This window comes from Mizuhopecten yessoensis, unplaced genomic scaffold (genome assembly GCF_002113885.1).
Source record: "Mizuhopecten yessoensis strain PY_sf001 unplaced genomic scaffold, ASM211388v2 scaffold2303, whole genome shotgun sequence".
Lineage (NCBI taxonomy): Eukaryota > Metazoa > Mollusca > Bivalvia > Pectinida > Pectinidae > Mizuhopecten > Mizuhopecten yessoensis.
Genome location: NW_018404479.1, coordinates 290,246 through 307,672, shown reverse-complemented (window position 1 = coordinate 307,672; position 17,427 = coordinate 290,246). Strand labels below are relative to the sequence as shown.

Genomic DNA, 17,427 nt, shown 5'->3' with positions numbered 1-17,427 from the left:
GATATAACTTTTTCCGTCTTTCCTCGACTGCATCCGGGAATTGTTCGTTGATGCCGAATCGGGTACCTCGTAGCATATAACCACGATCTTTGACCTCTTGTTTGTCCTCGTAATACAAAAAGCGGACAACAACTGGGCGGACTTTACCATGAACGTATTTCTGGAATCGGTGCACGTTCGCGAATTCCATATGTCGCGTGATTCCAAGTTGACGCTGAAAAAAGTCACGCACTTTGTCTCCGATTGCTTCGTACCTTTGTTCCATTAAACCCGTTAGAATAAGATTGTATTTCATGTTTCTACACTTTTGGTCTTCCACCTCTAGTTTGATTTCTTCACAGTCCTTTCTTAAATTCATCATTTCGTTTTGGATAATGCATTGATTTGTTGAAATGTCTCTGGTTTCCATTATTACACCTTGGAGTTCTCCATATGTTTTTGATGATGTTGATCTGCATGTTCTCCAAAGTGGCATATAAAAGCTGTCGCAAACCTTCATTAGTGGATCTACAATGTTACAATAACTGATCCATTGTCCAGTTGTCGACTCCTGATAGTAACGGAATTAGATTATGTTATCTAAGTCCGTGGTTGTATTAGGTGTTTACTTTCTGTATTGGGTAGTTTTGGATAAATCGGCGCTTGTATTGGGTTGTATTGGGCAAATCGACGTTTGTATTTTGTTTTGGGTAAATCGACGGACCCTCGTCATGTATTAACATTTGTGGCTCAGTTTTCGCTCTCTAAAAATATCGTATAGTCACCAGTTTCCTCGCGTTATGTATTTCCGCGCAGCCATTTTATCAAGCTATATCTCGTAACTACGTGACCTGCTTGACACAACACAAGGATATTTTAGACGTTTGGCAATCGTCTGTTAACTGTCTTAAAAATTACCGGAAGTTCGTCCGTAAAACATGAGAAATAATCACCGATTAAAAAAACACGCATAAATATGCAGTTTTGCTTAATGCACTTTTTATCTTGCTCATAATGAACCCATACCTGAAAAAACGGTGATATATTTCATTCATGAACCGGTCTTTTTTGTAGTTTGACAAACGTACGAAAATGTCGTATGCAGATGAGGCCACATCTCCTCGCCGATTTTTGTCCACTTCCGAAGAGGCAAGGAGACATTCTTATATCGATAAACAGTGTTTTCAATAAAACGTAAACCTTGTAATGCAATGAACTTCCAATTTTAACCAATTTTAAACAGAACAAAATGAGAAATAACTTCCTACCATCAACCAAAACCGATATAAAACAGCAGAAAAATAATAATAACAGATTCTATATTATAACTAAATAAATATAAAAAATGAATTCATAAAATGACATGAGTTCGCTCAATTTGACATCTTGAAAAATCAATTAAAATTGTGAAATTTAAAAAAAGTTGTTTTGATAATTAATTTGACAATCAAAGATATTTTTTATTCCAAACGAAGCTTTTGTTCTTGCAGGTCACTGTAGAGAATTTCTTTTTAGTGTATTCGAATTATCTTTCTTTGAACACTAAATCAAAGTAGACACACGTGAAACATATGTTAAAATACAGTTTTATGTTGCTATTTTTTTGTTTCCTTTACCTAGTAGATTGTATACATGTTTATGAAAGTCTTCCGTAATTTCAACAGTTTTCTGCCGATATGAGTACGAAATCGCGGATGCTTCTTAAGTGCGCGGAAACCGGTAACCCGAGGATATAGCTACAGAGAAAAACTTGTATCCTGTATCTTGTATTTTCTTCAATAATTTCACGAGGGAATACGTATCCTGATTCTTTTTTATTTGTTTGTGTTACATATATTTGACTCCTTATAGTCGCTGTTTGACAAGTTTGATTTTAGCAGCAGCTGAGCTGGCGGTTTATGTTACTACAGTTCTATACGGACGGTGATTTGTGACCCAGACAACAAAAAGATGGCCGCCCTGTTACGGTCATACTGTCGTATAAGAACAGGGATAGCACGCGTGCTGTGTTTAGTTAGTACCAAGGACAGACACCCTTGCTTTTTAGTACCAGTGGGAAGTCACATATCATCCAAACCAGTACAAACCATTGATACCAGGTAATAAGCAGATATTAAAGCATAAGGCGGCAGTACCCAAACCTGATCAGTACTGTACCCAAATCGGATCACCTTTTGCAAAACTACAAATAAATAAATAAATGTGTCAACAAATCAGTTATAACAATGATGTAGTCTTAGAATAGATAGCCATGCACCATTTTTCGTCTACAGATGATTAGTTTTTAAGTTCAAATAGCACAAGAAAACGTAATTCAAACTCAAATGTCGATCAGTGTTTTGATCACGTTTAAAAAAAAAAGCCCGTGCGACGAATGCATTCTGTTTTGGACTATATTCACACTATACTGTAGAAATACTTTTTATCATATAAATTATAAAGGTCTTCATAAATGATAATATGTTGACAAAAAAAATTCATTTGAAGCGTAAGATACTGCAAAATTCAAGCCTTGATGATGATCCGATTTGTGTCATGACATATATATATACAATCAAAAGTCTGATAGTACAAACTTATCCAGAGAAGGCCTTGTGACCTGCTGGAAGGCTGTCCAGCTCAGGTCTTATATTAATGGCCGCCAGGGTTGGGGCAGTCACTGTCACAGGTGGGAGGCTGTTCCACTGTTGTGTTGTCCTGGGGAAGAAGGATTGTTTGTAGCATTCCTTATTTGTCTGTACTGTTCGCACCCTATGAGACCCGAGTTCTTGTTCTTGTGGAGCCACTTGAAGTATATTTATCAGCTGCGATATCCACCAGGTCGTTCTGGATCTTGTACATCATGGTCAGTCGAGGTTTGGATCGTCGTAGCTTCAGACTTTAATTCCCATCCCAGTTCTTGAATGTCACTCATGTTGCTGACTGTGTCGGGTGAATATGTGTGGTACAAACCATGACAAACCTGGCTGCTGCTCTCAGACGTGACTGAAACTGCTTTGCTCAATTTATATTTCCCTGTTTTTTAGGTATCAAAATAAATTCAAAAGCATTCAGACACATATGCATGAATACGATATAATGATATGATGTCACTAGTATAAGACATCTCAAAGTTGAGAAAAATCTCAAGCAATGTATTGTCTTTGTGAAATCTTAAGACTTGAGAAAATCTGAAGAATTGAGATGTTTTATACAAGTTGAGCTTGGTCAGGTATAAATTGAGGCTGAGGTTTTAAAAGAGAATCAATGATCCATTGTTATATTATTTTCACACTTTTAGTCATGCATAGCTTACTTGAGATGTATGTCATTTCTACAAATGCAATGTGTATATGCATAACATGTATTAGAATGACAATACAATTTATTGAATGTTGCAGAAATTGGCAAGTTATATATGGTCGACAGCATGAAAACTTTTCCCTTCAACATGTAAGGCATTCAGATTCTACATCCCCAGAGATATGGACCAAGAGTTTAATCTTCACATTGAGACAGGTTCTCCATCACAAGCCAAGAAATGTTTCCTACGAGAATGTGCTGGCCATAGTGATGGACCTAAAAAACAAAGGTAAGTATTATTACTATGTAATGTGGGTGTGAGCACCCATCTAGCCACTGATGTTGAAACGAATAAAATTTGTATTTAAATATGTTTTTTTGAAGTTTTTCAACAGTATACATTTGTGGAAAATTTGAAATGTATATAGGATTTCGGTTGCCTTTTAGCTTTGCGCTAGAAGGAATTTCCCTTCAGCTCATTGGTAGAGCAACCAACAAGGAAGTCGGGATCGAGAGTTTGATTCACGGTGAATCAAACACACTGCTCTCTTTCCTGTCACAAATAGTGTCCATGGTCCTCCCTGTGGCAACAGGGAGTTAGAACCTGAGTTGTTGTGGTGTTCAAGGGTGAACACATTTAAAAAGTGGGGAACATGGTGACGTGGCAGATTTTAATTATGCATAGGATTACGGTCGCCTTATAGCTTTGGGCTAGATCAAGTTTCCTTTAGCTCAGTGATAGAGTTTGCCGACTAGGAAGTCTAGGATTGCGGGTACAATACTGATTGGAATCACACTACTCTTTCTTGTTACACATTATACACATGTCACAATTATATTTCAATCACACATTCTCTGTTCTCGCTAATTTTCTTTCTTAATTACAAACTTGGGCTATTATTTTCAGATACCTCAAAATTCTATATAAATTGAAATCACATCAAAATAAATATTGGTTTATATTTACATGTTGAATCATATACATATATAAATCAAGTGTTATGTGATGTTTTAGACATCCTCAATACTCCAGAGGTTTCGCTCACTTTTGCTCTCTGCACCCCTGGAATATGTCGTAGCATAATTGAAGGTACAAAGATAGCTTTTTGATTGGTCTCAAGTAAAAGAACCTGACCAATCGCTAGGCTGATACCAGTCCTTTGAAGATTACAATTTTCACCGTTGCGTGACTGCGAGATTCTTTTGATGTACATCGAAGGATCGTCTCAATACCGTTTTCTTATTTTTTCAGTTAAAGAGGGGAAAATGTCATTTAAACTATCTGCAGAGCTTGGGAGAGAACTACTGGACATAATTGTCGGCAACAAGCATATGTCCACTGTACAGAAGAGCAATCTGACAAGTCTACTGTGGAAGATAATCAACTCATTATGTGGTAGGTAAATTGTATCAGAACTGTTCTGGGGATCATCTACACAGTCTACCTACTCTTTGTTAAGTCTGAACCCAAGGCATGTAAAATAAAGTGGTGAAATGTCCAAATTTGGAATTACAGAACAAATTTATTTCCCAATGAATGAATGACATGACCTCGAAATAGGCTAATGTTAAAACACAATTAAAACATAAATATGTTTATATACATGCTTGTATAGTTAGGTTTTTTTCTGGGCCATTATGGACAGAAATTGGCCTCATTATCAGTAGAAACTAGTGCTTATGATTTTAAAAAAAAAAGAAAAAAAAAGATTTTTGGAAATTGTTAATCTTGTATTGAGATGACAAGCAACATATAATGTCTGAAATGAATTAATGTTTAATAAATGATAATATCTTAGTCTTTTAGATGATGTTTTGAAAATAAATGATCTTTTAAAAGAAAGCCACACAAATGTCTTTTTAACTATGAATAAAGAGTTAACATGTTGTAAATCTGTGTTGCCTGTTGCTGATATATCGTAGATTTTTTTCCATTTGACAGCCAATGCATCAATGAATTTTCCTAAATTTTTCCAAGGGCCTTTCCTCAATTCCCTCAGAAAATATCCCGCCAGTTCTGATTCTGATCCTTTCTTCTACATCTGAACAAAAAATTCATGTCTAAAATGAATTAACAACAATTTTAATATCGATCCAGGAGTAGAGCCAACGCCGTTATTGTAGTTTATGTTCGGTAGGTTCCGTTATCCCTTGCCTGGATACCAACCAGTATGCAGGGCGATTGAAGAATAGGAAAATAAGCGTAGGGGTCAATCGCAACAAGCTCAGGATAAGTTGAATCTTATTTATTGGGTATGTCTACCGGTTTCGTCCGAACAGTTGGCTTCTTCAGGACGATTTGATAACAAAATATGTCCCCTGAAGTACTAAAATTCTGGGCACATATATATTGTGTATAGTATGACGTAATACAGGTAACGTCACGTGATATCTATTTATAACGTTCTAGAAAGTTCCATCACGGTTATTATTAGTAGATGAGCATTCTAGTCTATAGTATCAATACCTGAAATACTATCAATGTACATACAATTCATTGACTATTTTAAATATATATGTGTATAAATGTGTATATATAGTTAGACATAAGTACAAGTTTCTTTTATCCCTAAATATTATTAAACTGAGTTATAATGTTCAAGTTCATCCTGACAAACAGTGGATGTGGATAGAGACTTATATCCCAAAGTCTTGTAGTCTCTCATTGCGTAGTCTTCTTCTGATGTATTTGGCGTGGATGCCGTGTATTCACTCTCTGATAATTCTAGGTCAGCCTTGAGTAACTCTATAGTTTCATCTAGTACCGGCCTGAATTGTTTGCAAGGTGGTCCCACTGTAGTTATCCCATGTCCTGGTTTCACTCTGAATTTCACCTGATCTAATTGTGTTTTCGTAAGCGCCTCAAATGGGCGTTTGTTGTCCGGTTTGGTTGCCTGTACTCTGGTGCAGTCTTCAAACTTCTCCGGTTCCACGTGGTATCCCGGGTGTTTGTCCTTGAGGTTTCCTCTCTCCCATAAGTGCGTTTGCAGAGTTTGCATTTATACCATGTTTGTATGAGACCATGTGCTATGTCCGCATGTCTCCGTAAATTCCTGAGATTAATGTACGTCTTCCCGCATCTGATACACAGTAGACTTAGTTTTTTGCCTGTAGTATTACGTTTGCGGCAGGTTGTCTGTTTCGTGTTGGCCATCAAGCTATAATGTTTAAACCTTCTGGTTGAGTTGTACGTAGCATACGAATCCAACTCTCTTCTGTTCTGAGACGACAGTTAATATCCGTGACGTCTTTAACAATACCCGTAACTATGACGTTATGTATGTTATGATCGGGAGACGTGAAATGTCCCGCCACCGGTTTGTCCGGGTGGTTGTGAATGATACTATATAAATGATTGCGAATGCGTGTATTAATCGTCGTCGATGTTTGTCTGACATACTGCATTCCGCATCTGTTACATGACAACAATTTTATGTACATTTGTACAACAGTGTATCAGATATTTATGAGAACTTCACTCTGGTAAAATACAGATAAGGATCCGGGTCATTTTGACCAAAATGAATTTAGCAGTTCAACTGTGTCGATGAACAAGTGCAAAATCTGAACTTTGGAACTGCATTTTTTATTTATATTATATATCCACAGATGATAATTCTTTTTAAGCGTTATATGAATGTATATACATCAAAACGTTATCTAGAGGGTATTTAAATTACCTTAAATACCTCCACACAAACATTCAACTTTTAGATACACTTGCCAAGTAGGAGGCCAAACAATATTCATTAGGGTATGAAATATGGTGCTGCAACTACAAGTAGCATCATAAATGCTGATATGCTCTGTTTTTAAATTGAAACGCTCCCTAGAGTCTTTCTAACAAACTATATGAAATTATTATGTTGATATATATGTATTATATACACAAGACCTTCTTATTTCAGATTTTGAGTGTGATGAATCACTTTATACATCCTATGTGATGGCATGTTCAGAAAGTAACATCCAGATCAGTATTCCTGAAATACGACAAAAGATGGCAGACTCCGGTTTACAGTCAAATGTGGTGAGGATCATTATACAAATCCTTTATAATTACATGTATGTACATAGTGTCTTCATAATTATTATTTTAAATTATAGATTTGTTAATATTATAAAGCTTATGAGCAAAATTTGAAATCAGTTAAGTAAAATTGGATATTTGAAATATCCAATCTGTGGTTAGACATAATTTTTATTAATTGTTCTGACGTGAGAGAATTTTACTGTAAAAACAAAGTATTAAAATTGTTTTATTTCTGGAATACACGTATACATTGTATCATCAGCATAATTATTCGAATTTTGAGCAAAATAAAAGCACAGGAGGCCTCTGATGTGTGTCATTTATTTTTCATCTAACCCTCGAGCTCAAATCAGTTAAATATCCAGGGGCCTGTTTGTTTTTAAGACAGGCAAAAGGATTTGTCCATTATTAAATGTAATATTTCGTCAGAAAAGCTTTTAGACTTTCAGATGATAAAATGTAGGCCTTTAAAATCTTAGTCAAGGCTTGCCAATCATATCGCTCGGTCAGTTTAATTAATAGTTCTGGTCCTGCAATAATGGAAAATGGGCCCTGATGCAGTGTTTTATTTCACCATATAAAGTACACTCAATATACAGTGATTTATTTCATAGTAAAATGTAAGTTTAAGATCACTACATGATGACTGATCACAAGAGAACAAATAAGTCGTTAGGCGACAAATATTGGTAAAAAAATAATGTTGCAAGCAATTTTTGGTGGAATGATTGTAAAAAATTTGATGTTATACAAATGTACTTTTCACCTTTTTTTGGTCAGGATTTTCTTCAGGCTGCACTTTCTTATCATTGCTCCGTCGGAGAAGTGGACGAGGGATGGTAATGTATTTTCTCAAATTAACCTGTCGAATTAGGTTTGATACATATAAAAATGTGTCTGACAGTACAGACATTTTTTGTTTTCCAATATTTTAAGTAACGAATAATTGAAACCATTCTATTTGTCTCTTTCATTAACATAAAAATTATAGACAAGTTCCTGTTTACAGTTTCATTTCTGAAGACCAAAAGTAAACAGTTTGGTATTTTCTGTTTCTCAAACTACATGACCCGGCTTTTACCACACACCCCACATTTTTATATCATTTTCGATAAAAAATGGTTGTGTTGATGATAGAAAAGTGTTGTCAAGCTGTTTCATTATCAACCAAAATATATTACATGTAACTTTTAGTTTGATAAAAATCCTCTTTTGAAAGTGTACATTGGTGGGTTTAATTATAGCCCGGGCTTAGTGAGAGGGGTACCGGTATATACTAGGGTTGTCAACCCATTTGAATGATATCAGTGAAATATAACCAAATCGAGTAGTAATAGCTTGTGTCCTGCTTTATGCTGACAGATGTTATGAATAAAATACACTAATATTTTTCCTGTGTAAAACTTTTGAGAGCTTAAAATATGTTAGTAAACCATCATGAGATGTTATTAATAAAATACACTAATATGTTTCCCGTGTAAAACTGTTGAGAACTTAAAATATGTTATTAAACCATCATGAAACATTAATGAAAAATTATGATGTGAAAATTCATTTTAACGTACAGTATAATGTATTTATTGTCTGAATTGGCCAATTAACTGGTTACTCAGTCAGAAGATTTTCAAGAAACTGGTGACAACCCTAGTAGTAACTGGTGACAACCCTAGTAGTAACTGGCGACAACTCTACATATATATATAGTAGTCGCTTTGTCAGTGTGTCTGTTCATATCAAAAAGCTCCTGTGAAATATGAATACTTTAAGCTTATATTTACGCCAAAGTGTAGTGTAGCGGAACTAGATTGAGTCGTTAGCTTTAGCACAAAATATCCTGTAATTATGAATAGTTTATTAGCTTATATTTACGCCAAAGTGTAGTGTAGCGGAACTAGACTGAGTCAATAGTTTTAGCACAAAATATCCTGTGAATTATGAATACTTTAAGCTTATATTTACGCCAAAATATAGTGTAGCGGAACCAGACCGAGTCGATAGCTTTAGCACAAAATATCCTGTGAATTATGAATACTTAAAGCTTATATTTACGCCAAAGTGTAGTGTAACGGAACTAAACTGAGTCGATAGCTTTAGCACAAAATATCCTGTGAATTATGAATACTTTAAGCTTATATTTAGGCCAAAGTGTAGTGTAGCTGAACCAGACTGAGTCGATAGCCACAATTGGTAGGGCGTCCATCTAGATTTAAGATGGTCTGGCAGTGCATTTTTCTGCTACCATTAGAATAGTTATAACAAATTCTAAACCTGATGAGATTTTCGTGATCATCTGTTAATGTTAAAGGGTAAAAAATAACCAATAACTGTGACATGTTACAGAAATTAATTAGTGATTATGTTGATGGAATTTGAATAACAATTTGATTTTGTTTTCTTTGTTCACAGTCAAATTCTTGAGCAGATGAAGGATGCAGGCATGACAGTAAACAGTCACTGTTTTAAGTGTTTGGTAACAGCATATGCAAAGACAGGGTAAGAAAATGAAAAGGCAGAGTTTGGCATTTGAAAGTTTCATATTGTATATTTATTCTATAATTCACCGGAATTCGTTTCAGTTGGGGGGAAAACATAATTCATTTTTTTCATTATAAGTAGAAAAAAGACAGCCACACCCACCTTTGTTTTGAAAAATGTCATTTTCACAGGGGCAAAAGATAAAAAGCAGGATGGAATCAGGAGTTTGTACAGAGACAAATTGAAAAGGAGCAGGCTGAGGCCATAAGAATTGAATATGACAAAAGTCAAAAGTAGGAAGTTAATGTAGGGCCATACAAAGTTTATCACAAGGGTAAATAGAAAGAGCAGGTTGGGACCATAATAAGTTTTCACTTTGGGAATAGATCGAGGAAAGGAGAATGATGGAACCAAAAGAAATATCTGAAAGGAGTAGGCTTGGAATACAAGGGTTATAAGTAGCAGACTAGGATCATAAAGAGATTTTCAAAGGAACAAAAAAGAAAACAGAAAGAATTAATAAGTATGCTGGGATCATAACTTAAGGAGTTCCTATTTGAATTTTGTTTTCTTATTTTAAATTGTGTTTATGTCTATACACTAGATGCATGTACATACATTAATAGTTTGCTGCATTTATTCTTTAGAAGAGAGACACATGTCACTGGTGAAGGGGATTTTTTTTCCCAAATTAAGCAGTTAAATTTACATTCAATATAAATTTAATACTAATGCTAGGATTATAGATTAATTTTGAGTTTAAATCTTTCTCTTCAGGCTTGTGTCTGCTGACGACATGCTAGATATTATGAGGTTTGTGAACAACGATTGAGATTTTAGAAATACATTTGAAAAATCATGGCAATCCAAAGTTGTGTTTATTGACAAGATATCAGTTCATTGTGATGAATTGCCACATTATTAAGTCCTTTTCGCTGATTCACTATGTTGAAATAAAAAAGACGATGTGAAAATAAAGATAGCCATGATATTATGATGAAAAAAGATTAATTAAGAGATTCATTTGCTTTAGATAATTTTTTTTTTTTTTTTTTTTCAACAATTGCTCTTCTGTGGGCCTACATTATTATGATAAATTACTTATACATATAATTTCAGGAAACACAACATCAAGCAGGACCTTGATACTTATGGTGCTATGCTTCAATTTCATGCCACGCTTGGAGACATGGATGCTATCGAAAAGGTAATCCCCTATACAACAGAGTAAAGATACATGTAGTTAACTTGTAGCTTGTTGCAAGGAAGGTCTATCAAGTTCATTCAAACAAAGGGAAATGACACACATTTAAGTGTATCAAAAATCTGTAAGTAATATTTCTTTTCAAGGTCAAAAGGCCATACATTTTACACAAAGCTTGTTTGGTAGAAAAGCTGTAAAATGTGTTCAAATAAATAATCTTGATCCACACTAGTACTAGAGTCATACTAGGTGTGGAATTTGTCAAAGTCTTAACCAACTTCTTCTTACAAACCAAGGGATCAAGAGTCATGTTGTTTGGCCTTTAGCCTATGATCAAAAAGGTAAAAAAGGTGTTAAGTACAATTTTAGTTTTAATTAACTATCTGAGTAATAAATAAATATCCTTGGATCTTTTATTGTATACCTGTAAACTTGATATAAAAATAAATGTCTCGTCTAAATGGTTTGTTATGTATCCGACTCTCATGTCAATGCCCTAAATGTCAAGGTCACAACAAGAGGTCAAAGGATGACTCATTCTAATGCTCCTCAGGTAGTATCTTTTGATTACGAATGGCTGAACTACAAAGGTAGACGAAGCTGCATACCATTGTTCCTCCAAGTTTAAGATCGCAGACAATCTAAACAGATCAACGTACTGTTTCTCAGGGAAATAACACTTGTTAGAAGGGTTGAACAGCAATTTATAAAAAGATCATTGAGGAATTATAACGATTACATGTTGTGCTGCTACCATTTTTTCCTGACCTTTGCTTCTAAAGGTCAAGGTCATATCAAGGAGTCAAAGGTGAAAACAATACAATGACATTCAAATATTAAGTTTTGAAAAGCTTATTATTTTTTAGTTCACCTTGTTCTTTATAAACTGATGTCCTGAACATATGAACATTAATACATTGTATAACTGTAATTGAATATGTATATCATTAGAGTCTGGTGTAGAGGATCAGAAATGAACCTGTGCCAGAAATAAGCTTATCTTATCTTATCTTAACATGATCTTACATTCACTGCCTTTCTGGAATCATGATCAGTGTTTTCAATTTTCAACAATTTCTCCTCATGAACAGCTGTATGTATTTTGTCACTGGTTCAAATAAAGTGGATGGTTAAGTGTACACATCTTAAAAAAATCTTCTAAAGATAATGTCCAGAGCCATGATATCTGGCTTTTAGCTTGCTGGTATCCAGTTTTGCTAAACAAATATATCTTGACCCACATTCCAGGTCACCAAGTCAGGTGTGTGTAAAAATCTTCTGATAATTTCTTTGATTGTTCCAGTGTTTAACAAAACGACACGTTCAATGTTTAGATTTTGGGATAGGGATTTGTAGTGGTCAGGCAGATGTAGCGTTTTTGTACCTTTAACTGGTGTATGCTTATTTATATTTCAGACATTGCAAAAGTTTGAAGATGAGGATTTTGCTGAAATGGATGACAAAATCATGGTTCAGTTACATATATTTTTACCTCTGCTGCAAAACAGATTCCAGGAAGAAGCCAATAAGGTACATGTATATGTAGCTAAGTAATTAATCAATCAAAATCAAACTCATACTCTCTATATTCATATATCAGCGATATGAATGCCATTAGCCCATATATCAGCGATATGAATGCCATTAGCCCATATATCAGCGATATGAATGCCATTAGCCCATATATCAGCGATATGAATGCCATTAGCCGATATGATTTGTTGATGTCCTGATTATAATTAACCAGCTCACAAGTTCTTAAAATTGAAATTATCCATAAAGCTGCTCTCTGCTTTAAATTGGTATAGGTAAGAACGAGGTTTTAAGTGTCAGTATAATGTGAACAGGAGGAATACTATATGCTCCTATTACAAAATTGGCAGGCTTGCTAACCCTTGTTTCAAGCAATTGATGTATGCTTGACAAGGAGGTACATGTTGTACCCGAACCTGGTTTGCAAATAGTGATGTCTTCTTGGGTGAAGACTTAAAAAAAGGAGTGGGTTGATTGTAGGCGACCAGGTACATGTAGCTCAATTGGTAGAGCATCTATCTAGAGTTCGGAAGGTCCTGGGTTCGAGTCCCTGTCTGGCTCTGCATACTTTATTCTCCTATTACAGTTCTGTTATAACTAAAACCTGAATTTTAGTTAACGTTATCTTACATGTAGTACATTAAAATATTTAAAAAATGGTAAATGGTATTAAAATGCATTGTACCTATTTATATCATCATTGGGCAACATAACTGAATGGAATGCCTTTTCTAATTGGTAGTGTCTTGACTCATTGCTCAAACTGAAAGGCTGTTCATTGACTAAACGTTACATCCTAGTAAACCTACATCAAATAAAGTCTCTGCCAATCTGAATCAAAGTAAAAAAACAAATTAGGACCTGGAACTCACTTCAGCCACAGGTGTTGAGCAAATATTATATGATATATATATAATATACAATACTAACAATTGATATCTTATACTTATAGCATATAAAGGGTGTCATGCACCTTTTAATTCACTTAAAATTGAGAGATATTTGAAATAGCCAAGTTTGAAATGCGTCCAGAAGCCATAACTCAGTATAAAACAAAAGGAAAGTATGTAGTCAATATGCAATGTATGTAAGTCTACTTAAATGAGTGAAGTTGTAAATTTCAAGTCAAAATATTAATCAGAAAGGATATTTATTGAGAAAACAAATTACTTTTCAATTGAAAATGACCGAAAAGACCCCCTGACTTAAACCTTCGTTTTATATAAACAATCTTTAATTGACGATTGAATTTCTGTCATTTTTCATTCTGTTAAATATGCTTGTCTTATTTATACATGTGTTCAAAAATGGTGTTATTTTGGTTTTTAAGCTCATTTTGAAAACAGCAAACTATATTTGTGATTTAACATACCCCTTTTGGTACCCCCAGAAACCCACCTTCGGTCAAAGTTATACTTAGTTTTTCCGCATGTCAAACAGTAGGACATCTTTGAACAAAATAAGGAGGTGAAAATCCAAATATACCAGGGCCCAAAAAAGGGCCTTGTAGATACTCATCCTTTCCATGGGGGGAGATTCTACACATGGTCAAAATTAACTCATAAAAATAAAATGTGTGTATATAACCCCTAGACACAAAATAGCCATTTAAAATGACACATTTTGAGTTGTTCTTTTAGTTGAAATCATGAGATCTTGGAATATAGGAATAGTTTCACTGGTTAAAAATTATAAATTTAAGGGTCCAAAATCAGGAGTCTCACTCCTAAATAGGGAAAGTACGCAAGTATGACAGATGCATATATTATAAGTTGTAATATTTATATCTGTTATCTTCACGTATGTTTTTGAACATTAGTTGCAATCAGGGAAAATAAAGACAAGATTAATCAGGTTGCAACTATTGACGGGGAGACAACACAAGAGGCCATAAATTCCAGTGTTTACAAATTCACGCATGAACTCTTACAAATACTATCACCGTTTATTATGAGGTCACGCGGGGCATCACGTGACAGCGCGACAAGGTCACCAGACGAATCCATTCCACGTGCATGAGTTCGACAAGATAAGCCCTGGTTCGACAGGCAGTTGCGTGCTTTGAGGGGAGAATACCTGACTGCATTGAATAATTTTAACAGAAATAAATGTGATGAAACCCATGATCTTTTAATACGAAGGAAACGGGAATACAAACGTTCTGAAGCCGCATGTAAAAGGCAATATAGGAAGGTCGAGGGAGATATGATGGAACACTTACAGAAAACCAATCCACGTTATTTTTATAAAAAATTCTCAAGTACAAAATCCACTGTTTCAAATGTGTCGTTGGATGAATTTTTTAATCACTTCAAGGAGGTAGCCACGAATCTCGACCCGTCGGATAATGATTATGTAGAAGAAAATGTTGATAGGAACACTGTGTTTGATGAACTTGACCGTAGTATATCTACAGACGAAATTAAATGTGCTATCAAGCGTCTAAAACGAGAAAAAGCGCATGGTCTAGATGGTTTACTAAACGAATATTTTATTGAAGCTGGTGACATTTTACTACAAGCCTTACATACTATTTTTAATAATGTATTTAACTCTGGATGTTTCCCTGAAGAATGGTCTAAAGCGGTGATGGTCCCGGTGTTTAAAAAAGGTGATAAAAACGATCCTAATAATTATCGTGGAATAAGTCTCCTGAGCTGTATGGCGAAACTTTTTACATCTGTACTGAATAAAAGACTAGTAGACTGGTCGGAGTCGAATGACATTATCACAGATGCACAGTTTGGTTTTCGTCCTGGAACAAGTACGGTTGACGCCATTTTCGCGCTTCATGCCATTATTACAAAATCTCTAAATGATAGTAAACGTTTATATTGTTGTTTTGTTGACTATAAGAAAGCGTTCGACTCCGTCGATCGTTGTAAATTGTGGTATAAATTGTCAAAATTAGGAGTTCGAGGAAGGCTGTTATCAATTTTGAAAGCCATGTATAAAAAAGTTAAGACATGTGTCTCATCTAAGGGAAGATGTTCCGATTTTTTTGCAAACAACATGGGTCTCGCCCAAGGGGAAATTTTATCCCCAATTATGTTTTCAATGTATGTAAATGACTTTGAAAATGACTTTATTGCTAACGGTGTTAAACCGTATGATTTTGGAGAACTCAGTCTCTTTTTATTAATGTATGCGGATGATTTGGTGCTACTTGCAGAATCAGCCAATGAGCTACAGAATATGTTAAATAGTTTGTCTATATATGCGAACTCATGGAAATTGACCGTTAATACGGCAAAAACTAAGATTGTTGTCTTTAGAAATGGAGGCCGCTTACGAAATAACGAGGAATGGTTCTTCGATAGAAAAAAAATAGAAGTCGTTGAACAGTTTACTTATCTAGGTATTGATTTTAAATGGAACAATAAATTTAATATTGTACAAAAGCAATTATCCGGGCAAGGTCGAAAGTCAGTATTTGCCTTATATACAAAATGTAAAAATATGAATTTAAACTGCCATACTTTGATTAAACTTTTTGACACATATGTTACCAGTATACTGTGTTACGCATCTGAGGTATGGGGCTCGTGCAAAGGCATAGATATTGAGAAAGTTCACCTGGAATTTTGCAAAAGGATATTATGTGTTAAGAAGTCAACATGTAATGTAATGATCTATTTTGAATTGGGTAGATTTCCGATTGTACATACCAGACACTATAATTTAATTAAGTACTGGTTCAAGCTTTTAAATACTAAGAACTGTGTTCTTAAAACTGCCTATGATGAACTCATGTATATGCCAAAGCGAAATACTGTTTTTAATTGGGTAACTTTTGTGAAAGACAAACTTTTTTCACTCGGTCTTGGCGAAGTGTGGCTGAATCAAAATAATGTGAACTCGTCTGAAGCCCTGCCAATTATTAAACAGAGAATCTTTGATAACGCACGGCAAGAATTGTTTGAATTATTAGAGAATTCCTCGAAATGTTTTTTGTATAGACATTTAGTTGATAATTTAACATTACAACAATATTTATGTAAATATATTCCAAAGCGAAATAGAATTGCTCTAACTAGGTTACGTTTATCAGCGCATACGCTGTATATTGAAACTGGGAGATATCGAAACATTGTAAGAAATGAACGTATATGCAGAATTTGTAACTCTGAAGATATTGAAGACGAATACCATTTTTTGTTCATTTGTCCATTTTATCAAGTTTTAAGAGAAAGACGTATAAAATTGTACTACTGGAAAAAACCATCTGTTTTCAAGCTGATTCAATTATTAAGCACAACGAACGTTAAAGATTTAACTATGTTAAGTATATATATATATGATGCTACCCAGTTGAGGAATAGCATGATATAATGTTAAAATATATGTAACTACATGCATTTTTTGGCCATTCTCCACTGCGTTATTGCAGTGTCTGCCACTGTATTTATATGTATTGTGTACATACTGATGAGCTGTAAAGCTCAAAGTCAATAAATGAATTTGAATTTGAATGTATATGTATTGATTGTAATATTTTGGTTAATTTACAGGCTATTGGCAGTTTTTGCATTCCAGCAAAGCCGTCACTTGAAGTAAATCAAGCTGTCGACAAGTGTGCCCATAGTCTGCTCTTGAATGGGTATCTCGAAGAAGCATTTCAGTTGTACTGTAAGCCCTCTAGGAGAGGCCGTAAATTCTTACATGATTTCCTCCACAGTGAAGAGGCAAAGGTAAGCATATATTTGCTAGACATATATCACACCATAAACCATCCAATCAAAAAGTCATTTTGTTTATTATTGAATACATACATGTATATACCAATGTATCTACTGTAAAAAGAAGCAGTGTTTGCATGGTACAATAATAATATTGATTCAGCAGTATTTAGTTTGCATTAAATTTTATACATCGTATATAGCTCATTAACATAATATAATTTCAACTTGCATTGGCAGTT

At 34.6% G+C, this 17,427-nt stretch overlaps 1 protein-coding gene across 2 annotated transcripts in view; it reads left to right on the top strand.

The window, feature by feature from the left end:
* The first annotated feature begins 1,921 nt into the window (after positions 1-1,921).
* Positions 1,922-17,427, top strand: part of LOC110445428 — a 48,975-nt gene continuing 33,469 nt past the window's right edge. For both annotated transcript variants that reach the window (XM_021490051.1, XM_021490052.1), the window contains exons 1-10: positions 1,922-2,078; positions 3,360-3,550; positions 4,514-4,657; positions 7,170-7,291; positions 8,075-8,133; positions 9,701-9,787; positions 10,547-10,582; positions 10,889-10,976; positions 12,390-12,503; positions 17,018-17,197. In XM_021490051.1, the coding sequence (XP_021345726.1) occupies positions 1,930-2,078; positions 3,360-3,550; positions 4,514-4,657; positions 7,170-7,291; positions 8,075-8,133; positions 9,701-9,787; positions 10,547-10,582; positions 10,889-10,976; positions 12,390-12,503; positions 17,018-17,197 (1,170 nt within the window). In that variant the 5' untranslated portion in view covers positions 1,922-1,929. The remainder of the gene's footprint in view (positions 2,079-3,359; positions 3,551-4,513; positions 4,658-7,169; positions 7,292-8,074; positions 8,134-9,700; positions 9,788-10,546; positions 10,583-10,888; positions 10,977-12,389; positions 12,504-17,017; positions 17,198-17,427) is intronic.